A 24976-nucleotide genomic window follows, 5' to 3' on the forward strand; every position below is an offset into this window, starting at 1 on the left:
GAAGAGATAAAGACAAAAGAAAATATATTGATGACTTGTTATATATTTGATCTCAATTGCTTAAATGATAAGGAAAAAGGGGTTAAAATTTTCAATTTATAAAAAATAAAATTTCCTTTAAGTTTGGGAATCTGGATACCCACCAATTTTAAAGGGAATCCACATTTCTATTGAAAGGGGGTTAAAGGGAAAATCTAGATTCCCTAGTGTGATTTGCAACTAAACATGAGAATTTTTAAATATTTCTAGGAATTCTAAAATATTACCCTGTATCAAACACCACATTAATGTGGCTTGATAGATAAACTTTTAGCTTCTTCTTCTTCTTCCCTCTTTTTTTATTTTATTTTATTTATTATACTTTTAGCTTTTAGATTTTCACACTCAAGATATCTTCTTGATTGTTACACATTATAATTTTTTTTTTAATTATTATTTTGTCCATCTAATGTCAAAATGACAACTTTACCCTTACATTGTAAATTACCCATTTATCCTTAATTTCAAGTTAAACGATAGCTACAAAATAAGATGTTTACAAAGACATATTTATAATTCTATTATCACTACAAGCACATAGATATATGTATCTAAAAGGATTCAAACATGTTGAACCTAATATATCACAAATTCACAACAACAAAATTATGATCAAATAAATATTTATAATTTTAATGCCACTATTTTGTAATGGATGAAAACACTTTCCCTATTGCGGTCCAAGGGAGCACTATAACCAAACTCTAGGAGCTTATTGGTCGAAGTTACGAATGTACCCCTAGGGCATTTTGATTGGACATTGGAGCATGGTCAATGCCTCATTGATGAGATAACGTGGGATTAACAACCCACACCTCCCCACCCCCCAAAAAAAAAGGGATTTGGATTTTGGGCCAAGTGCGCTGGCCCAACGGGCTTTATGTGGTGTGATGGGCTTGGGCCTTGAGGATTTTTTCTTTACTCCTACCATGTCATGTGTGCTATAATGGGTAGAGTTATAGGCAAATTTTACTTTAAACCTCCTATGGGTAGTCTAAATTAAACCTTGAACTTTTAAACGGCAACAAATTAAAACTTAGTTAAAAAAAAAAAAAAAAATAGCAATTAGGACAAGGATATCTCCTTACTTCCCTACTCATAGCTTCAATTTTATGGGGAGTTGACCAAGTATAGCACCCACTCAAAAGGATAGAGCCCTTACTTCCTTTGCATTGGAAGGTTGCCAATCACCACTTGGATTTTCGTCCATAAGATTGAGCAGATTTCTATTAGGTTATTTCAAGTTTTAATATGTTATTTATCACCTTTCAAAATTTCAACGTTTAATTTAATACTTTCAAAACTAAAGAGTTCAATTTAGGTTACCTCTAAGGCTCTAAACTATAGAGTTTAAAGTGAAATTTGCCCAACAAATTATTATTTTTTTTTTTTTGAGAATGTACCCAACAATCTTTAATTCGGCATAATAATAAAAAAAAAAAAAATAATGGTTTGACATTAATAAGCACAACCCATGTTATATGTCATTGCAATGGTCGAAGTGTTGCTTTTATGGGTGGATGCTTACCATTATTAGGTATCATATTTCGGGATTTTTTGAAAAAAAATTATATATTAAGTTATTAACGAACACCTTATGTTGTTCCTAAGAACATAATTTAATAAATAAATTACAAGCATGAGCAAACGACAAATTGATTGGATATTGAAAATAGTGGTTTCTTACCTTTAAGGCAACAGCTACATTTGAAAAAAAAAACAAAAAAAACAAAAAAATTGCTGCTAGATTAGTTAAGATAGTGAAAGCTAGAGCAAACGACAAGCATGAGCCGTCTTGATTTTAACAAGTAAGTAATCTACTATTTTTTGGAAACTTATAATTATTTGGTTATAACAATATATACATATTATATTTTTTATTGTTGGATTACATTTTCTTCTTATTCTTTTTAAAGAATTTTAGAGCATCTAAACTTAAAAGTGTTAACAATAATGACAAAACTCTATAATAGGAATGATATTAAGAATATATGGATTTTACTAAGTTAGTCAAACTTATGTGTAGCAAATTACAAAAAAATAATCTTGCCATTTATATATTAGGTTGTTAGACTGACAACAATCACATTTGATTAATATGTCCGTTTATAGATTTTTCTAGTAAGAGTAAATCTCGCAAAAGTTGCAAAAGTTGAATTAATATAGTTGAGTTTGAATATAATAAAAATGATATTAATAATAGATTCAATCATTCAAATAAAAATGATATTAGCACAATTCAGCCAAAAAAAAAAAATTCATCACCTCAAAAAACAAGGGTCTATAATATAGGGAAGGGCAGACACGAGTCACAAATAATAGAAGGGAAGAGAAGAGAAGAGTGCGCAAAACACGTGGCGGTGCACGTTAGAGTAGCACACCAGTGGCCAACAGTAAAAACCGGATAAGACTTGTCTTTGTTTGTTTGTTTTATAAATAATCATTAAAAAAAGCTGGAAAAGACAAATCGGATAAGCATAGCGAACAAAGCGTGACACGGTTGACCATGCCACTTCATTTTCAAGCAATGTACCTATCCAAATCTCACAACACCCAACGTGTACACAGAAACTCACATCGTGCAAAAAAAACTTCATTCAAAGTAAACAATTTCAAAGGCCCAGATTAATAGCTGTGTTTGATACATGTCAGTTTGTTCCTATATTTCGTAGTTTATTTATGTTATAAAGATCCTACGCTTGTCGGGTCTGAGTGCTGAGAGACAGAGAGAGAGAAAGAGAGACAATAATTGAGGCTTTGAGTTTTACAGAAGAGAGAGTTTGAGAGTGAGAGAAAGAAAGAAAGAGAGAGATTTGGATGATGGGAACGATGGAAGGGAGTCCAAGGAGTGGGTTGTCGAGTCCAGAAGCTAAGTTGGGGATGAGAGTGGAGGATTTGTGGGACATAATGGAGCCACAGCTAAGTCCTACTGAGAAACTTAATGCTTGCTTTGAGAGCATCCCTGTTTCTGCTTTCCCTCCAGCTCCTTCTAATCAAGGTATTCTATATGTTTATTGGTATAAGGATGTAAAATAGAGTATAATTTTGTATAGAATAAAATGAAAGGAAAATAATACATATGACAGACCCTGATTAGTTTGTTTAAAATTTTGGGACTATGGCTTGTTTGTTGTTGTTGTTGTTGTTGGTGTGTAGTTGTTAATATTGAACATCATGCTAGTTGCTTATATTGAAAATCATGTATGAGTTTGATGGTGAATGAGAATCTCACATGCGATTAATGTTTGATATAATGATTTTAGGCAGAGTTTGATGATCAGCTTAGAAAATTTTAATACCCCATTTGACAAAAATACGGTTTTTTTTTTTTTGGGTGGGATTTTAATTTCTCAAGGCTTCTGTTAATGAGGAAATACAAAAGAATTGGAAGAGAGGGATTGATAAAGCTAGTAAAGAAGGGTAACTGTAACTTTGATACTTCTGTGATTAGATTTTTAAAGTTTTTGGGGAAGTAAAGTGAAGAAATTTCTGAACTTTAATGATTTATTCTTATTTAGGGAGGAAAAAATAATTGTAAAGAAGGAAAGAAAAATGAAAAAAAACTAGACTAAAGAATTTTTTTTTGTTTGAATTTGATGGGATGTGTTTTTGGGTCGTATGGAAAAAGTTTTTACATTTATTGGGCTTTTCTGGATAGTCAAACAGATCAATGTAACTAGATGAAGTAGAAGTTATAGTGTGCTTTTTTATTGTTTATCGTGGTGTGTTGGCTTGATATGCTTTCTTGGCCCATAACTTGTGAGGGCTGCTGCGCTTCCAAAGTTCTTTGGGACAATTGGTCCCCAATTGTCTAGTATCAACAGTTTCCATGTTTATATTTGCATTGCAAGTCAATGTTAAATTATGAATGCCTTTGCATATGATGCATATAACATGCATTAATTTAATGTAGTGTTCTCTTTGTATCCATTATTTTGTACCTTTTTTTTGTTTCTTGTGCTAAGTATATGATAATTTTTGTGTCTAGCTATTGAGATAAAATCAGACGCCAGTCTAGATGAAGCTGTTCAAATACTGGCCCAACACAAAATTCTTAGTGCACCAGTGGTGGATGTTGATGCCCCTGAGGATGCTAGCTGGATTGATAGATACATTGGCATTGTTGAGTTTGCGGGAATTGTTTTTTGGCTTCTGTGTCAGGTTAGCATGCCAACCAACCTACATGTTCTTTTTTTTTTTGGGGCCAAAATTGCTTGGCTTTTACAACAAATAATTGGACTGACTTTAACATTAATGTATAATTCTGAGTTGGCTATCTTCACAGTTTCAAAAATGAAAATATGACAATTTATGTTCTTGACAGTCTGAACCACCGTCTCCTAGGAGTCCATCCAGTGCAACTGCTCTTGCAGCAGCAACTAATGGAGTGAATGCTGAATTTGAGTTCCTAGGCCCTGAATCTGCTGCATCAACTAATGGAAATTTTTTTGAAGCTCTGACTTCTTCTGACTTTTATAAGAACACAAAGGTTTTAATTCTTATGACTTAAACTAGCTTTGGCCATCCCAACTTGTTTTTCCTTTTTAGCATGTTGTGCATAAAATCCCAGAACGCTTATTAACTCCTTAGCATACAGGTTCGAGACATCTCTGGGTCATTCCGCTGGGCCCCATTTCTTGCTTTGCAAACATCCAACTCATTTCTGACTATGCTCTTGCTGCTTTCAAAGTACAAAATGAAAAGCGTTCCTGTGGTTGATTTGGGTGAAGGTAAAATTGAAAACATCATCACACAATCTGCTGTCATTCATATGCTAGCAGAATGTGCTGGACTTCAGTGGTTTGAAAGTTGGGGAACCAAGAGATTATCTGAGCTCGGACTTCCAGTGATGACACCAAATCATCTTATCAAGGTGTATTTCTCTTCTCAGTTTATGTTGTAATACTAGGTTTGTTATGTTCATCCTCACTGCATAATGCTTAACCTTTGCTTGTAAAGCCATAATTATACAATTTTTTATGCATTAAGAGATCAATCTTAAAACATTACTTCTATATTTGAAATAAGGAAGTTACATTTATCTTAAGGTATTTGTTGATACATTTAAACTTTTAAGTTATATAAATTGTGAGGATTTTAAAAGCAGATCAATGTAACTAGATGAGATAGAAATTACTCTGTGCTTTGTTAGTGTTTATTATGGTCTGTTAGCTCAATATGCATTCATGGGATGGTTTGTTAGCTCAATATGCTTTCTTGTCCCGTAATCTGCACTTGTCATAAAATAAATAAATTGTGAGGATTTTCAATTTTATTTTTGTCCTGACTTGGTCTACAAAAATTCTCCATGGTGAAAAAGGGTTTGATTGCTTGCCTTCATTTGCTAAGAAAATGTCTTTTATGTTTTATCAATGATATTTGAGCTATTAGAAATATTCATGGTCAGGACACTTGATAATTATTGGGATGAAGATTAGCCTAGACGCATGTTCACATCTTAATAAATTCTCTTATAAGATTAATTTTTAATGTAGGTCCATGAGGATGAACCAGTGCTCCAGGCATTTAAGCTGATGAGGAAAAAGAGGATTGGAGGGATTCCTGTTATTGAAAAGGGTAGTAGCAGGGCAGTGGGTAATATAAGCTTAAGAGATGTTCAGTTCTTGTTAACTGCTCCAGAAATCTACCATGATTATAGGTTTGTAGCTGAGCTAATTTCCAAAATTGTGTGTCTTTTGTTACTGTTATGTCTTATGTTTGATCCTTGAGGTTCTAAAGGAAATGATTAGTGATGGCAGTAAGATGGGTTACTTAAATAACTCTACCTGCCCTCTTGCAATCCCTAGAATTAATGACATTACAACATAATTGATTGCCAAAGTTTTGAAGGAGCTCATAAACAATAAAACTTAGTCATGTTCATGGTCATTGTGGAACCCTCAAAACCAGCCAACCTCCATGATCCTTTGATATATGCGGCATGATTTAGTTCATTTGTTTGCGTACATGATTGGCCTATAAATTTGACCAATTGTCGATTTTGTGTATCATAAATCTTGTTCTCATTGTAAGTCCATGTTTAAATCAAACATTAATACGAAGTTGTTGATTAAAAAAAAAAAAATTAGGCTAGGAAAGTATGCAATTTCATCAAAAAAATTTAGGCTCTTAGTTCTATGTTCCATACAGTGTTCAATCAATATGACTCTTGTTGCACTCATTTGACATGTATAACAGATCTATCACGGCAAAGAACTTCCTGACAGCCGTTAGAAGCTACTTAGAGAAAAATCATGAGAACTGCCCATTAGTGACTGGCATGATCACGTGCAAAAGGGACCACACAATGAAAGAAATGATTCAGCTGCTTGATTCTGAGAAGATTCACCGGATATATGTAGTCGATAATGATGGGAATCTGGAGGGAGTTATCACACTGAGAGACATTATCTCAAAGCTAGTACATGAGCCCTATGGCTACTTTGGCGATTTCTTTGATGGTGTTCTGCCACTGCCCCAAAACAGCAGGGTTTAACATCAAGAATAACATCGATTGACACCTTTTTTGCTAGTTTTGTTTTCTTGTAATGATCTCTCCTTGTCCTTTGGTTTCTTGTAGATGGGTTGATTATGTTGATTGTAACATAGGCAAGCACTTGTAATTAATTTTACCCCAGAGTGACTGAGTTAACTTTTCTGTATATTTTTCCAGTGTTACAATCTAATAAAGAGATCCCTTCGTCATCTACATTTGTCCATTTAATCTCAATACTCTGTTAGTCAGTGGATATGTTTTATAGTAAAAAGATTATTCCACTGTGCTTTGATGGTTATCATCAATAGCCTGATCCCAATGATAAACCAAGCATTCAACCACTTGGTTGATATATTTATGTATTTAAGATTATGGGTTAATTGTGCTTTGCCCCCATAGTTAATGCAAAATTCCTTGTGCCATGAAACAATTTTTTGCCAATCCAAAATTTTAATAGAAAATTCATAAGATCATAATTCACCATTTGGACATTGCTTGATTTCAGAATTTTTCGTTTTACAGAAATTGTTAACAACATCGAGTATTTTGCCTGTCATCAATCAATTAGTGACTCATTGCTTAGGTTTATAGTTTAGTGTTGGATTAAATTTAAACCCATAATTCAGGTGGCAAAGTGGAATCAACTCTTAAGATTATTATTGAGGATGATCTCTTCTTTTTTTGAGCTAGATGAGATTGGAGAACGCGACACACCCACAAATCACCCAAAAAAAAAAAAAAATTTATACCTCACTACTCGCACTGCATATTTAGATTTTTAGTTTCTTTTGTAAGTAGAGGTGAAAAACACACACACAGAGTGAGGAAAAATATTACACCTAACCACTCATGCCACTACAAAGTGGGAAAAGTTGTGCATATTTAATAATTTTTTCCTTCTTAAGTAGAGGTGGAAAAGAATAGGAAACAAAGACCAAGTTGAGGTGAGAAATACTTAGATAACTTGTTCTCCGTACTAAATGGTCTGTTCTCTATATAACTTGTATTGAATGCCTTCAATTTCCTCCTCCTCCTTTGACTAATTACCCATCTACATACTAGTCTATGAAACTCTTCTAATGATTTCTCACATAGACAAATGATAATATTTGACCAGTGGTTTCCATTAGAATTAAGTATTTGTCTAATACTTATTGTTGAGTTTTCTGATAATACTGCCCGACAACAAATCTATCATCAATCACCTCAAAATTTCTGAAACAGAACATAGAAAAACTTCTTCAAGATGGAATCAACCACATAAATACTACCATTTCATAATCACCTGTGCCAACTTCAAAAGCCAGTTAGATCTCAATCAACAGATTCAAAAGCAACCCAATGGTACATGCATGTATGGTCATGATGGGTGATCATACCATAATATGGTACACCCTCATGCATGCTATGACACTCACTTGGTAGAGATGGTGTTACTTCACATGCAAAGTATTGTTTCGGTAGAGAAATGTGGCTTTTGGGTAATGTTTGAATTCTTTGATATGAAAAATTTGTTCACTAACTGATATGCCCATTCCCAAGGGATGCATAGTTACCTATAATATAAATACAAGATTGAACACAATTAAATCTCTCTGCAGACACAAGATCCCATCCACGTTTGGGATCAACACATGCAGCCCCAAACACAAACCCTTTAAAAAACTTAATGTTGCAGATGAAGTCCTGTCCTGACAAATTAAAATTTTTTGATATCATTTCCTATAGACATAACCATAGTAGCACGCCCCACACCTTCATTTTCAAATGATCCTTCTAGTGTCTACTGATTCTTCAAGTGTCTACCAACTATTCCAGTACCATTCCACCCGCTTAAAATTATGCAGTTAGTCCTATGAGCTTCCTTTTTCATCAACACCCTTTGAGAAATCTTCTCAACATGCAAAAGGGCTTCATGCTCCACTTATTAGCACTTACTAATGGTAGACCCATGCGACAACATGAGAAATATATAATTATTTTGAGATGCGGTATAATGTATTATATATTCTTTAAATGTTATTATAAATAATTTGTTCTCTCTAAAAATTAAACAATTTATAAAAGTAATTTTTATCTATCATGCATTATAATTTTTTCTAATTTCTTTTGATAGAACTAAAATTTTTAAGTTTAAAATTTATTATTCAAATTTCTCATTCTTTTAAGGAGGTTATTATAATAACCAAAACTTATCACATAATTTCAATTAATATTACTGAAACAAGTGATATGCTCATTTAAATACATAGCCACGTAAGGGCCTAATTGGTAGGAGGATTTTTTTTTTTTTTTTGAAAACAGTATAAAAACAATTTTCAAAAAATTGAACTTGAAACTAGTTTTCAGATAATGATTTTTATATTATACATGTTTGGCTCCCACTTTTAAGAAAATTTTTCAAAATACTAAAAAAAAAAAAAAAAAAAAAAACTTGTTTAGGAGACCATTTCTATTTTTGAGGTTAAAAAAATATATATATATATTTACAAAAAGTAACGTATACAAAAAGTAGATTACCTTTTTTTTATGTGGATAATAATAAGGGAATAGAGCTCATGATGTTTTTTTTTTTTAATGATAAGTTTCAAATTTGAAGTGTATGTGGGAATTCTTTCTATGATAAAGACAAGCTCCTTAATTTAAGAGATAAAAGAGGTTGGACAAATATGTGTGGTCCATTGTTTTCAATTTATTTACAACTATGTTATTAAAAACATTTTCTATATCCTAAAAACATTCTCTTAGCCGTTTTCAAAATCATGTTCTAAACTAGGAAAATAGGATACTGTTTTTTAAAAATTGTATTTAAAAAATATTGGCCAAATAATAAATTCAAGTGTGGGACCTACCATTTTATGGATTGCAAAACAAAAAAACTATATTTAAATATTCTTACCAAATGAGCCCTAAATTGTGTTTTGATATAAATTTAAATTTTGACTTCCAAACTAACGAAGGATCAACTCAAAAAAAGATCAAACCAAATCTATAAAAGGGAGAGGACTTGGGATGGGGAACTTAAAAAACACAACACCAAAACGTATCAACTTGAAGTAGAGATATTAAAAAAACATAAAAATTTATCATAACCTAAAGTAGATTTGCAAGATATAATTAAAAATCTATATATATATATATATAGAGAGAGAGAGAGAGAGAGAGAAGAGAGAGAGAAGAGAGAGAGAGAGAGAGAGAGAGAGAGAGCATAATCACTTTTTTTTTTTTTTTTTTTTTCCAGGAGAGAATATAAGAGAGAATAACAAATTTATAGAATAAAATATAATGAAAGGAATATTCAAATTAAAAGGTATAGTTGTAAACACTAAATTATCCAAGTCATGCTATATAATAGAATAAAATTATATCAATATATACTATATTTATAATAAAATAGAATCATATCTAACAATCAAAGCAAAAAAGATAACTTTATATATTTTCAGTTTATATTCAACCGGAAAAAAAAAAAAAAAATCATATCCCACCACTCTATTCATATTTGTATGTTAATGTAGTATTTAAGGTTAGGTTGAAGGGTCCATTTCCACTCCCACTTAAAAAGCCATATGTTATTTTCATTAACTTTGAGAGAGAAAATAAAGATAAGAACTTTTTTTTTTTTTTTTAGTTTATACTCACCCAAATTGGACAAAACTTGATGAAAGTGGACCAAATTGAACCAAATAGATAGATGCGGACCTACTTGGACTGACATGGATCAAATTGGATTGAAGTGGGTGTTTATTATCTCTATCTCTTGAAGCTGATGAAAGTGATGTATGGTTCTCTAAGTAGGAGCGGAACTTAACCCTTCAACTTGGCCTCAAATACTACATTAGCATATGAATATTAATACAGTGGTGGAATATGATTTTTTTTTTCCCCGAGTCAGTATAAACTAAATTAAATAAATGGTGTCTCCACTCTAGTTGTTTTTATTATATGTATTTTCTACTATAAGTTACACTTTTAGGTTCAAGAATATATAAAGTCATGGTAAAAAAGTGATGGTCTTATCATGATTAGTAAATTACAATTAATTTTGAGAATGTGTAAAGGCATAATGCATTATTGCATGCGCAGACACACACACACATATATAATGATGGAAAGAAAATAATAATATGGTCATTGGGATGAATTAAGAGAAGTGTAACAAGAATAAATTATATACTTTAGCTTTTATATATCATATAGATAGAGGAGCCTTAAGAAGTCTGGCTTAAGAAGTGTATATTTCACAAACGCCAGGACTAATTCTGCATCAGAGGCATTTAAAGCCCATTATCTCAACATAATAACGAGTATAAAGTTTTGACATGAGCAATTGGTGTTGAGCAGCAATTTTGAAAATTTTAGATGCATAAATAAAGCTTTGTAGATGTTTCTGTTGGAAATCTAATACTCTAGAAGATGTATACATTTGTCATTAATACTAACCGGTTCAGTGTGCATGTTTAGGAAACACGATGAGTGACTATCACGGTTAAAAAAAAAAAATTGACCTAAATATCCTAGTGTACAACATTTTACCTTAAATAGGTGAGCCTCGTCTCTAACTCTAACCTCAATCATTTTGTTCTTGGAAAGCCCTTTTATTTATTTATTTATGAACGAAAAAAGGGCTTCACATGTGTAATCATTGACCCGGTTTAATTGAACCCATAAAACTCATGGCGTGAGACACCCCTAGGTGCGTTAGGGTTATTCATGTCATGACACAACATTTTTGTGAAATGCACGACTCGAATAGGCAACTCCTGGACCCATAGGTGTGACCCAGTTTAGGACTTCTACCATCGCATCATGCCCTTATGGGTGTTCTTGGAGAGCCCTTAACTTGGGTTAGATCACTCCATATAATGGTTTAATCATGGTTTCACAATATATAGAAAAATAATAAGTTAATCAAGTAACTTGTGAACAAATTCGAACTCGTTCGACAAAAGAATGAGTCAAGTTTGAATATAAAATTTTGTTTGGTGATGATGAGCACAAACTCAACTTGTGTCTGAAAAAAAATTTAAATGAACAAGCTTGATTTTTTCTTACTCAACTAAGGTGGGCTGTTTACAGCCCTATTTGTATCCATTTTGTACATTCTTTGTTTCTTGCACTAATCTTGTGTCTAGTTAATTATTAAGATAATATCAAATGTCAATCCAGTTGAAGTCGTTCAAATATTGGCTCAACACAAAATTCTTCACATTGGGTCTTGCAAATGCTGTATATTGGTATGTTTTAGCATCAAAACTCAAAAACATTCTACAAATTTGTGATGGTACTGTAACACAATTGTAAAACTAAATAATACTTTTTTAATGTGTAGTAAGAGAAATAGAGATTAGAGAGAGAAGTGAGAAATATTTTTATATTATTTTTATTTACTTTAAATTATTTTAATGTGTAGTATGGTAAAATAAAAGTTAAAATGTTAGGTGCATTGTAAAATAGTATAGTATAAATGATAAAATAGCTTTGAAATGGTAAAATGAATTGTTTTTTTGGTAAATATATTGTTACACCAGTAATGGATGTTGAAGCACAAACACGGCAAATTGGGTGACATATTCATGTTGATCACATGTTTCCGACATGACTTCCTGCATCTCGTATGGATCATTGACTTGTTGTCAGCGAGATTTGAGTTATTCTCCGGATTAGGATCCGGTGTAAAAAATTTTCACTTTTTTACTTTTTTAATTTTTACTTTTTACCTTTCATAAAGTTTTTCTTTACTCTTTTAATTAATGGTTGAGATTGAAAGTTACTTTTTACAACTATCAATCTCAACCATTAAAAGTAATTACATCAGACGCAATACCCACTTGATCTCAATCCTCATTCTCCTTATGTACTCTTTTTTTTCTAAGTTCACACAACACAACACTTTACTTTTTTTTTTTTTTTTTTTTTTTTTTGTTTACATGGTTTGCTTTAATGGAAAGCTTTAGGAACTTTTTTTCTTTTTCTTAATTAGGCATAGGTAGAAGAAAGAGTTGGCTCTTTTTCTAAGTTCACACAACACTTTACTTTTTTAATTTATTTGTTTACACGGTTTGCTTTACTAGAAAGCTTTAGGAACTTTTTTTCTTTTTCTTATTTAGCCATAGGTACAAGAAAGAGTTGGATCCAATGCCATAACTAGGGTTATTGCACCGTGCCATGTGAGATTTATGATTGAGTAAAATGTTTTTTTAACTTTTTTATCTTATCAACTTTATATCTTATAGGGATGATTATTGCAGGATAATGTCAATTTGTATTGGAAGTCTCTAGGAACTTAAGTAGCCTTGAATAGTCAAAGATTTAGGGTTCGTTTGGGATTTGGTTATTTTGTTGAAATTGAAATTTTTTTACTGAAAGTAGTGTAGATAAAGGTAAAAGTTAGCTGAAATAGTATAGTGTGATCTATGAATAGTAGCAAAAAAAAGCTGAATAGTAAAATAAGTGGGCAAAAATAATATTTACCAAACAGACACTTATTTGTTTATGGTCTTAGAGGAATATATCAATATATATATATATATATATTGTAAGTGGGTTTCAAATCGACCATAAGAGATTTTATTCGTTGATCTAATTGAAATTCATGATTTTGATTATAAGCTGATTTGGGATAACTAAGATTATATGGATTTGGATAAAGTTAAATACAAAATTGATTGTAGATTAAGGTTACAACTTTACTCAATAAAATAAATATTGTTAAATATTTTGAAAATCTAATTATTGAATTGTATGCTCTTTACACCCTTAATGTACATGACAAAATTTGTGTCAATTAAATATTATTTACCATATAATTTATAAATTTATATTTTATATATAATTTTAAACTGCAAAAATTTGCAATTTAAACAATTTGTTGATAACATAGTTATTAATATTTAATTTTTTTAGAAATTTTGTAAGCATAGAAGATATAAAAAGAAGATATAATTCAATGATGGATTTATCAAATTTCACCCCTAATAAAGAAGTATTAAAGTAGGCCTTAACTCTAACCAATTTTATAGCTCATTAAACTTTGTCCTATGGATTTTTCCCTAGAACCTACATGTACATAAATTATTACAGTATATATAGCAAGGGAGACAATTAATCTTCATAAAACCCTATGTTTATAACATTAACAACAATAAAAATAAACATCATATAATCAAGCTACATTTAACACACTCTTTTCCAACTAATCCTTCATTAGAGCTTGATACAAGTTAGTCCTTCATCCTATGTACTTTTTCAGCAATATTCGCGGTGATCCCTCGAACAAATCCAATAAATAACTCTCTAAATCATCTGCTGTGTACTTTATGTATTTTCCAGCATACCTTCCACTCTCTACTTGATTCCCAAGCATTCCCATAAATGAGCGGTAAGCCGTGATCACGTTTTCCATTATAGATATCCTAAGATCTTGCCGGAGCTGAGCATCGGGGACCTTCCAAGCAGTTTGAACCCTATATACTTCCTCAAAACTAGCATTGAAATTCTTAAATCTGTTCGAGGCATTAGAAAAGCTCTGACCAACCCCTTCATCCTTCAAACAAAGCAACACTTCCGTCCAAGAAGCCTTATAATAACTCGTCGCGTATTGCCTTACCTGCTCATGGTGTTTATGAACCCAATTATCACCTAAGAACCCACCAAGATCCAAATATTTCACCTTCTGCACTATATACAGAGTATTATTCATCAGAAAAATATACTGCAATGCATCATCATCTCCATAGAGCTTCGATTTCTTCTGAAGATTGAACTGTAAACATGTTATCAACACTAACAACTGCCTACCTAACGGAGTCAATGCTTCTAATCGATCATCATCTTCATCAATATTTCCCAACAACAAGTTCAGAGTATCACTATAATCCAGAAGCGACTGCACATAACCCATCACGTACCGCGACAGCGGGTCAATCTCACCGCTCTGCATAAATTTCACAGATGTTCCATTGTAAACCGCATTCTCAAGCTTGGGAAATGTCCCCCTGGCTGCCTCGCTAAGCCTGGTGAGCACATCTTTCACCTTATTGATCACTACATTGTCAGTAATCAACCCTTCCAATTGCGCCAATGCCTCAGCCATCGCGTCATACATGTCGAGAATCCCAAAGAGCTTCTGAGGCGATTTTCTCCCAATTGCAACGGCTTTACCGAAGCTCAATAACTGCATCACGCAACCTTTCATGGTTTCATTGAAGCGAATCTCTTTGCTTTCACTCTTCTTGCTGTTGAGAATCAACCTAACCACGATCTTCACGAATTGAATCCACTTCCCCATCTCCACCCTTAGTGAGTTCCACTTGATTTTCTGAACCTCTTAGATTCTCAACTTCTTGATATCTAAGAACAAGAGGTGCTCAACCAAAGATGTTCCATCATCGGTCTCTGACTTGTTGGGCGGTAATAATAATGATGGTAAGGAAATGTGCTTAGGAGTTGATACATTAGACACTGAACTGTCTGTGTCCGACATGTTGGGTGGTGGAAAGAAGTGATCATATGAGGGTATGTAACGATTTTGATCTATAATTTCATGGTAATCGGGACTGTCTATTTGAGAACTGGCTGGTGGGAAGATTGACATTATGGAATATGAGGAGGGTATGGAACGACTTCGAACAATTATTTCATAATATTCGGGACTGTCTATTTGAGACCTGGCTGGTGGGAAGATTCCCATTATGGAATTGGAACGAGAGAATACTGAAGGTGTTCCATAAAATAGTGAACTAGCATCAGTCTCAGACTTTGTGGCTGGGAAGAGTGATGAAATGTTAAGAGGGGAGTTTGGATTTGTTCTGTTCCATACGCTACTGTCACTGCCAGCTTCCGACTTGGCTGAGGGAAAAAATGACCCTACTAGTGACACACTTCTTTCTCTGATATCGTAGCTTGAATGAATCATTCTTGTTGCGATTTCTCTGACCTCATCATCAACTTTTGGGTCGATCAAGTCAACCGAAGTGTCGTCGTCTAAGCTCGGACCACGCTCGTTAAGCCGCAAGCTACCATTATTGTCAAAGAAGCTGGTCGTGGTGGTGGTAGCCATAGGGTTTCAAATTTTAGGATTTGGATCAAAGAGAGAAATAAATAGACAGAAAACGAAAGAGCCAGGCAATTTTTAATGGTTTTGTTTCGAGGAAGCTGAGTAGAAAACGAAGATGTGGTGCGGTGATTTTCAAAAAAGAAAAAAGAAAATTGAAGGGAATGGAAATATGGTGTGTAGATGAGAGCGTCAAGTGCGGGAACTTTATAAAAGGTTTTTGGGCATGAAAATTTCTGGACAGTGTTCCAAACCAATACAGAAATTACTCCCCGTACAAAGACTCCAAACACATCGACTTTTTTTTCTTTTTTTGCTTAAAACTCTGACTGAGCTTTGGGATCCGGCTAACATTGCGTGCGTGTTTGGGTTGCACTAAAAAGGTACGTAGACGCGTGTCTGCGTGTGTGGGTTTCGTGCACTTTTTACGGACCAACTTCAAACATATTGACTTCTATTTTTTGGCTGAAAACTTTGACTGGGCTTATGTATGTTTGGATTGCATTGAAAAGATAAGCAGACACGTGTTTGTGTTTTTTGTGTGAGTCTTGTGCACTGTTTACAAGATTCACAAGTTTTTTTTTTTTTTTTTTAAGAAAAATAATTTTAAAATTGGGTTTCACGGCACTATTTATACATTTAAAATTTGTTTTGCTATAGTATTTTCAGTTTTCAATATTCAGCAATAAGCAGTATCTAAACAAACCCTGCGAATTTCAGCAGTATTTTCAAAGATCAAACTGTAGCAGGTTTCGTAAACTTTTGTGTCCTTTCTTAGCATTTATTAAGGTGTGTTGGCTTTATTTGTATTATTGGCCTATTAGAGCATCTGGTGTTATTTTTTTAGCTATTTGACATCACAAAAAGTTATTTTATCTATTTTACCTACTCACTTTACAAAACATATAGCAGCAGTAGATCTATTTTAGCTTTTAATATAATAAAATAATATAAACATCACAATAAAATAATATATCTACTACAATAAACAACAATTACAACTACCACAACCACTACCGCTCCCCTCCCACTGTTGTTGCTACTACCACCGCCGCCGCCACATGATAGCAAATAATCGTCTAGTGTTAACAAGTTTAATGAACATTTTCCCCTTATCCCTCATAAATTAATTCCAAAGATTCACCAATCAAATATTCATCATACATGTTGAATATTAACTCTGATACCATGATGAATATTAGCTCTGATACCATGTTAAATGGAGAATATTATCAAATGCAATGTGTTATACCATGTTGTGTATGCTAGAGAGGATGCGGAAGAGAAAGCATAGAATAGGAACATCAAGAACACGAGAGTTACGTGGTTCAGCCTTGACGGCCTACATCCACGGAGGAATCCCTTAAGGGCTACATCTTTATTGTGTAGGAGTGTAGTACAATAACCTGTGTTACAATGAACCCTAACATGAGTATATATAGGCAACTAAACCCTACACTACTAGTACAAGCAGGAATGAGCTTAGGCCTATTACATTGGGCTAATATATGTTTAATATATATCTCTAACACCCTCCCTCAAACTCAAGGCGGAAGCTAGATGAAGGCTTGAGGTTGGATAAGTATGAGAAGATCACTTCGAGATGCCTTGAAGAATGCCTTTGAAGAAACCACAATGAAGAATGTGCCAATTGACCAATTTCGGAGTTTCAAATGAAGAAACGGAGTCCAAAATTGGAATCTATGCGAAAAACTGAGCAAGATAGGCACTTTCGAAAATTTTGACTTTTGGTCAAAGGTCAACACAAAAAGTCAAAGTCAACGGATTTGGTCAAAGTAAACGGTCAGTGCTCACGCGTCGGGTCGGTCCGGGTCAACAGTCAACTAGGTGACATGGTGCTGACGAGGTGACACTGCTGACGTGGCGAGCTGCGTGGCTGATGACGTGGTGATGACGAGGCCTTTTGCTGACGTCATTAATGACGTCATCATATATTTCGGCGAGTGGCTGGCGCGTGGAGGAGAAGCCAGATACCAAATCGGCGCGTGGAGGCGCGTGCTTAATCAGTTGAAAGCCAGATTTCTTCTGTAGGCAGATCGGTGGTCGACATGGCCAATAGGGCGGCGCGTGTGACTAATTAATGAGCTACAAAAGAGGAAATCGAGGCGGCGCGTGGGGAGGTTCTGGAGCTGTTGGCGGCGCGTGGCGGCGCGTGAGGCCGCCATTGGAGGCCGTGTTCCTGGGTTTTGGTCGCGGGAGGTCGTGGATCACGTCTGTGGTGTTGGTTTCATCAGGCGAGGCTTGGATTTGCACAGATCTGAGAAGTTGAGTCACGGCTTTGCTTGAGTTTGTGGATCTTGGACACAGCACTGAGCCACGGTGGCTGCAAGATGCCATGGAGTCTAGATTCAGCAGAAAAGCATGTCTGACTTCTGATGGTGATGTGTACATTAAAATCTTCTTTGCTTGCTAGAGATTTTGTTTGATGCCAAGAACGAAGTTTGGCTCTGATACCATATTAAATGGATAATATTATCAAACACAATGTGTTATACCATGTTGTGTATGCTAAAGTGGATGCGGAAGAGGAAGCATAGAATAGGAACATCAAGAACACGAGGGTTACGTGGTTCAGCCTTGACGGCCTACATCCACGGAGGAATCCCTTAAGGGCTACATCTTTATTGTATAGGAGTGTAGTACAATAACCTGTGTTATAATGAACCCTAACATGAGTATATATAGGCGACTAAACCCTAGACTACTACATTGGGCTAATATGACTAATATATATCTCTAACACCCTCCCTCAAACTCAAGGCGGAAGCTTGATGAAGGCTTGAGGTTGGATAAACATGAGAAAATCACTTGAAGATGCCTTGAAGAATGCCTTTGAAGAAACCACAATGAAGAATGTGCCAATTGACCAATTTCGGAGCTTCAAATGAAGAAACAGAGTCCAAAATTGGAATTTACGTGAAAAACTGAGCAAGATAGGCCCTTTTGGAAATTTTGACTTTTGGTCAAAGGTCAACGCAAAAAGTCAAAGTCAACAGGTCAAAGTCAACAGATCAGGGTCAAAGTCAACGGCTACATGGACCGGGTCGGGTCACGGATCGGGCTGCAGAGCCGCTGACTCATCCTGATGACGTGGTGCTGACCTGGACTAGGGCTGACGTGGCAACAGCTTGCGTGGTGCTGGCGTGGCAGGATGACGTCATCAGATGACGTCAGCATCAGACTTCAGGTGCGTGACGTTATTCCACCGGCGCGTGGAGAACTCCGGTAGGCGCGTGAGAGCGTGTGCGTTGGAGATTGGTGCTCGGACTTCTGGGTTTGGCAGATCGGCTAGCTACGAGGCCGTCATGGTGGCGCGTGTTGCCGGAGGAGGATCTGCTCCTGAGGAATCCGAGGCGGCGTGTGAGCTACAACGGAAGCGCGTGGTGGCGCGTGAGGCTGCCGTTGGTGGCTGTGTTTCTGGGTTTTTGTCGCTGGAGGTCGTGTAGCACGTCTGTGGTATTGGTTTCATCAGGCGAGGCATGGATTTGCACAGATTTGAAAAGTTAAGCCACAGCTTGCTTGGTTGTTGGATTTTGACACAGTACAGAGCCATGGTGGCTGCGAGATGCCGTGGAGTCTAGATCCGGCAGACAAGCATGTGTGACTTTTGATGGTGGTGTGCACGTGAGAATCTTCTTTGCTTGCTAGAGATGTTTGTTTGATGCCAAGAATGAAGTTTGGCTCTGATACCATGTTGAATATTAGCTCTGATACTATGTTAAATGGATAATATTATCAAACGCAATGTGTTATACCATGTTGTGTATGCTAAAGTGGATGAGGAAGAGGAAGCATAGAATAGGAATATCAAGAACACGAGGGTTACGTGGTTCAGCCTTGACGGCCTACATCCATGGAGGAATCTCTTAAGAGTTACATCTTTATTGTATAGGAGTGTAGTACAATAACCTGTGTTATAATGAACCATAACATGAGTATATATAGGCGACTAAACCCTAGACTACTAGTACAAGCAGGAATGGGCTTAGGCCTATTACATTGGGCTAATATGACTAATATATATCTCATGTTAGAGATATATATTAAACATATATATCTCTAACAATACAGATGCTTGAATTCACGAATCAAGTTTGTTCGCCACAATCACGAATAAAATAAACAATTCCTCGTTAAAAATTAAAAAAACACTAAGAAGATTCACCAAGCAATCACTCTGACACACACTGATACTCATTAAACAAATACTTGAATTCACGAATCAAGTTTGTTCGCCACAATTGCAAATCAAAAAAACAATTTATCATTAGAAAAATAAAAAAACACTAAGAATATTTCACCAATCAAACATTCCACACACACTGATACTCAATTTAACACGCAGATTAACCTCAATTCATTACAACCAACTATTATTTGGTCACCAAGAAGCTTAATTCTAGTCCCCCCCAAAAAAAGGGAATTCTCATTCACAAAAGTTTAAAATTCTCATCCCACATTTTCTCAGCAACCAAACACAACCCCAGATCAACACCCAAAACACAACCATTTCATCACGAACTACCTACAACACATTGCACACAGCAACAGCAGTAGCAATTTCCCATTGATTTCACTCAGCACAAATCAAATTCATGCAATGCAAAAAAAAAAAAAAAAAAGGGTTACAAATATCTCCCTCTCTCCCTTTGCCGGCTAGTGAAGGGGATGCCTTCATTTCTTTTAATTTCACACTAAGCACAAACGCACTCACACACGCACTCACACACGCTACTCTCTGCCTCTCTCTTTCACTCTCTCATTGGTGTCCATCTCACAGCCACCTCCACCATTTTTCAGACAAGGCTATTGGAAAAACTCTATAGGAAAAACCTAAGGCTCACTCATCCTTCTTATTTGAGATAAAAATTTCTAATCTTTTTTGTAGGTTTAAAGCTTTTGCTTGAGATTATTTTAATCTACCTTTGATAATGATTTNACGAGGGAATACAATTGTTGGCATCTTCCAAACAAACAGCAGCTATACTAGGTGGATGACTACCCGAATAGAAAAAACAAGATAACATAGAATCTAATAAGAACTTTGCTGCAGTATGAGCAGCAGAGTTACGGCTTCTTTTGACCCAATTAAAAGATCATGATGTAAAAGACAAAGCTAGCTAACTAATATTTGAAATAAACTATGAGATGGACCAGGTGAAGTTGCCAGAACAATCAAGGATGGCATGAATGCAGACCTTTGACAGCATCTTTGAATTTGCATTAATGTCAATGTTATAAACATGGATACTTTAGGTGCATGATGCGCTTAAAATGTGTAACGTCCCAGGTTCAAAAAAAGAAAAAAGAGAATGTGGCCAGATTTTGAGACCCACGTGAGGCCCCCCACCTACCTCTTATTTCCCAACCGCTTATTCTTACAAAATATCTCCCTCTCTCCCTTTGCCGGCTAGTGAAGGGGATGCCTTCATTTTCTTTTAATTTCACACTAAGCACAAACGCACTCACACACGCACTCACACACGCTACTCTCTGCCTCTCTCTTTCACTCTCTCATTGGTGTCCATCTCACAGCCACCTCCACCATTTTTCAGACAAGGCTATTGGAAAAACTCTATAGGAAAAACCTAAGGCTCACTCATCCTTCTTATTTGAGATAAAAATTTCTAATCTTTTTTGTAGGTTTAAAGCTTTTGCTTGAGATTATTTTAATCTAACCTTTGATAATGATTTTTTTGGTTTTTTTTTTTTTGTTTGTTGTTTGTTGTTGTTGTTGTTGAAGGACAATACACTAAAAACTAAATAGCTACATCAAGTTCAGGAACAGCCTGTTAAAATGCATTCCAACAAAGTCATCCTCAAAAGCATTAAAGAAGTCCACAGGCGGACTATTAAACATAATAAAATTGAACTCCTGGTTAGCACTCATTCTAGCCAGCATATCAACATATCAGTTAGCTTGACGGTGATTAAACTGAATTCGCTGGATTCAGGAAGCCAGCTGCCTGCAATCACCCAAGATAGAGGAGATTACATGGTTTACATAATCTGGATTTTTAAAGACATCCACAACCACTTTTGCATCTATCTCAACAATAAGGCAAGATATATTCATATTACAGCAAAGCACAAGCCTATCCCTAAGTCCCCACACCTCTGCAACAAAGTTGTTTGTTGATCCAATATGCCTGGCGAAGCCTACTACCCACCCACCACGTTCATCTCTAACGATACCCCCACAACCAGCCCGCTCCAAGCTATTCATGGAAGATCCATCGGTATTCAATTTCTTCCACCCTGCTGGAGGCTTCTGCCATCGGATTCTTCTATCAGTTTTACAGATTGGGTTTCTTGGCGAAGTCACACAATACATAAACTCCAAGGCTTGGTTTTCAATGATGAGAAGACAAGGTTCTGCAGGAAGATCTGACCTTGCGGTTGGATATGGCATCTGTACCATTGAATCTAATCTATCCTCTAAGACCTCAAGTTGCTTCCTAACATAAGCAAATTCAGTGACCTAAAATGAAGGAGTTGAAGGAGAAAAAGTCAACTGGTGAGGCTTCATGAATATCAAACCCACTACTTGATGTAACACTAAGAAAAAATGTTACCTTCCCAACAGCAGACAAGCAATGCCTCATATTAGCCAAGGTTTCTGCAGCCCGAGGAAGATCACCACTGGCAAAAGCATCTTCCACAGTAGAACTTAGTTGAGTTAACCCGGCAGCATCCTGTTCTTAAATGCAAATAAGTATACCTAATTAAACAAACAATCTTCATTTCCTACACTTTATCAACTCCTATGACTAACACATACAAGAAACCAGGATTATTCTACCTGCAAAGTCTCATACGCGGCTTCCATTCTCTGTTTGATGGAATCAACTTTAGCAAGGGCAGCTATAGATTCTGCCGAGCTTCCCTCTGCCTGAAGATGACAACAAAATGGTTGTAAGAGAGAGAGAGAGCATCTTGCCATGTAATATCCATCTAAATTTGGAAAAATTTGATACCTTGCTGGCAGATGCTATCCACCAGAAAGGATCAGTAGCGCAATGTAAATAAATATAGAAAAAAAAATTTACAAAAACAAACTTAATCCAAAATAAATATATAAGAGAAAGTCACTGTTAAGCGCATGTTGTATCCATGTGCTATGATGAAACTACTCAAAGCCAGGCAAAGAACCCAAAAACTTGATGATGATATTATTCACAATCTCCTCTTAAGAATTTAGAGATTCTGCAAGCCGTCACTTGCCCTTCTCATGATATTGCTATGTTGAAGAACTCAATTAACGTTTTCTGGTACGTCCAGAAATTAAATGCCAAGATGGCATCAATTTCAAAAAGATCTAGAAATGAGATGTTTCAATTTCTAATTTCTAATCCCATGTTCATTTTCCTTGAGTTTTCCTATAATTAGAAGGTTGCCTAAACCAAGCCCCAATTCTATTACCCTCACTATACACAGCACATGCATATTCTCAACTCCCAAATAATAAAAACCCCAGTGCCTCAATGCCTCCCCTTTTGGTCACATTTCCTCATCGGTCAAACTAAACTAACAGCATTCTAACATAAATCTGTAACACCCACCTTTAGATTTGTTAAGGAGAAATGAGATCAAATGGTTGTATAGGCAAAATTTAGCGAATAAGTTCAAAGAGCAATGGTACACTCTAATCCACCGAACATTGCAAATATAATAATGCAAACTCTAGTCTCCGTATATCTGGCACATTTCCTCAGTGACTAAACATTACCACCACAATAACATTTTAAAAAGTCGTCGTAATTGGCACAAGTCAGTGAAAAATTATACACTCTCAACCATTAACAGCGCAGAGCTAATAATGCAAAACTCTAATCTCATTAAATTTGCCACACTTCTCAGTAACCAAACAATACCGCGACAAAAATACATAAATTTTTTGATTTATAACTGTAATTGGCACAAACTGAACAATGATACAGTCCGATCCACCAAGCAACGCAAATCTAACAATGCATTCTCTAATTCTCCTTAGATTTGGCACATTTTCTCAGTAACCAAACAATACCACAACAAAAATCAAACAATTGCGATTGGCCCTACAAAATCCAGTGAACAATGAATAGAATAGTCACGCAAATCTCACAATGCAAAACTCTCTAACTTGTTCAAAAAACGGAACCGAATATTCAAGAAATAAAAAGTCAAGAAATGCACCTTCTTGAGCTTCTGAAGGATTCCGGCGGCGACGGAGCGGAGCGAAGCGGCGTGGCGTCGTCGCGCAATCGGACGACGTCGCGGTTGGCACGCGCCACGCGGAGGAGAGCGGAGGCGCTCTGCTCCTAGAGCGAGGCGGCGATCTCCTCCGAGACCATCTGGAGCTTCATCTCCAGATCGACCAGGTGGTTGTCGAGCGAGTCATCTGGGTGGCGACTCTGAGTCGCCGAGTGAGCTGAAGGACTTCTTACATTTTATTTATTTATTTATTTTAAATTATTTTATTTTTTTTTAACCCAAGCTTACATTCCGTTAGATTTAACTCAAAACTTAGGACAAAAAGTTAAGTATTACATAATTATTACTTTGGGAGGTGAATCGTGCATGAATGTCATTTTTTAGAGAATTAAGTTATAAGTGTTCTTTAACACTCGTCAATTGGACTCTAATTTTGTAATTGAATTAGAAAAGTGTATCTATGATTTCATACAAATGGTTTATAGGATTTTTAAAAGTACAACTTATTAATTTATAAGTAAATGGTAAAAGAATTTTTTAAAATTTAGTATAAATATACAACACTTTATTAAAATTAACATGCCTAATCCGTCCAATTTACTGAGTTAAAAGTATTTAAATTTTCAACCAACCTATCGTTTTTTAAAAGTTAGAATTGAAAATTTTCTAACCCCGTTAATGGTGATTTGGTTGAAAATTCTCCTTAGTGTTGCGTGGTTGTTTTTTTTTTTTTTTTTTTTTCATAATAATTGGATGACCTGATGTCTCCTTAATTTAATGCAAATAAAGATAGATTTTATTTATTTATTTGAGAATGTTAGGACATATGTGGATATTGTTAGATACATATGTTATGCAAATTGGCTACTTATTTGATAAAACGCACTATACTTGTAATTGGGTAGATCTAGAATGAGTTTAGTATCTTAAGGAACAAGAGTTCAAGTCTAGTATTGAAGTTATGCAAATCTATCTAAGAAACAAGTAAATAAGTGTTGTTCATTTAAACTCGACAGATAGCTCGACAGATTCATATCCATCAAAGTTTAATGACTGATGCTCAACAGCTACTCGACAGAAGCTGTATCTGTCGAAAATTACTAAATTCAATTTTTCATATCTGATTTCACGCATATCCAAGTGTATTTGTAATGTTTTTTTTTTTTTTTTTT

General features: G+C 35.1%; 2 protein-coding genes across 4 annotated transcripts in view; one reads left to right on the forward strand and one right to left on the reverse strand.

Moving 5' to 3' along the window:
* Nucleotides 1–2595: 2595 nt before the first annotated feature.
* Nucleotides 2596–24976, forward strand: part of LOC112006275 (SNF1-related protein kinase regulatory subunit gamma-1) — a 36981-nt gene continuing 14600 nt past the window's right edge. Inside the window, exons 1-6 of one of the 3 annotated variants that reach the window (XM_024038560.2) lie at nucleotides 2647–3037; nucleotides 4028–4200; nucleotides 4364–4528; nucleotides 4637–4912; nucleotides 5535–5698; nucleotides 6238–6744. In XM_024038560.2, coding sequence (XP_023894328.1) covers nucleotides 2857–3037; nucleotides 4028–4200; nucleotides 4364–4528; nucleotides 4637–4912; nucleotides 5535–5698; nucleotides 6238–6535 — 1257 coding nt within the window. In that variant the 5' untranslated portion in view covers nucleotides 2647–2856 and the 3' untranslated portion in view covers nucleotides 6536–6744. Of the gene's footprint in view, nucleotides 3038–4027; nucleotides 4201–4363; nucleotides 4529–4636; nucleotides 4913–5534; nucleotides 5699–6237; nucleotides 6745–24976 lie in introns of those variants that run through there. The other 2 variants (XM_065767202.1, XM_065767204.1) reach the window with 2 other exon arrangements.
* On the reverse strand, nucleotides 13646–15842 carry LOC112006276 (exocyst complex component EXO70A1). Its single transcript, XM_024038561.2, has one exon. The coding sequence runs from the start codon at nucleotides 14823–14825 to the stop codon at nucleotides 13767–13769; it is 1059 nt and encodes a 352-aa protein (XP_023894329.2). The 5' UTR covers nucleotides 14826–15842; the 3' UTR covers nucleotides 13646–13766.

This window comes from Quercus suber, unplaced genomic scaffold (genome assembly GCF_002906115.3).
Source record: "Quercus suber isolate HL8 unplaced genomic scaffold, Cork oak 2.0 scaffold_784, whole genome shotgun sequence".
Classification (NCBI taxonomy): domain Eukaryota; kingdom Viridiplantae; phylum Streptophyta; class Magnoliopsida; order Fagales; family Fagaceae; genus Quercus; species Quercus suber.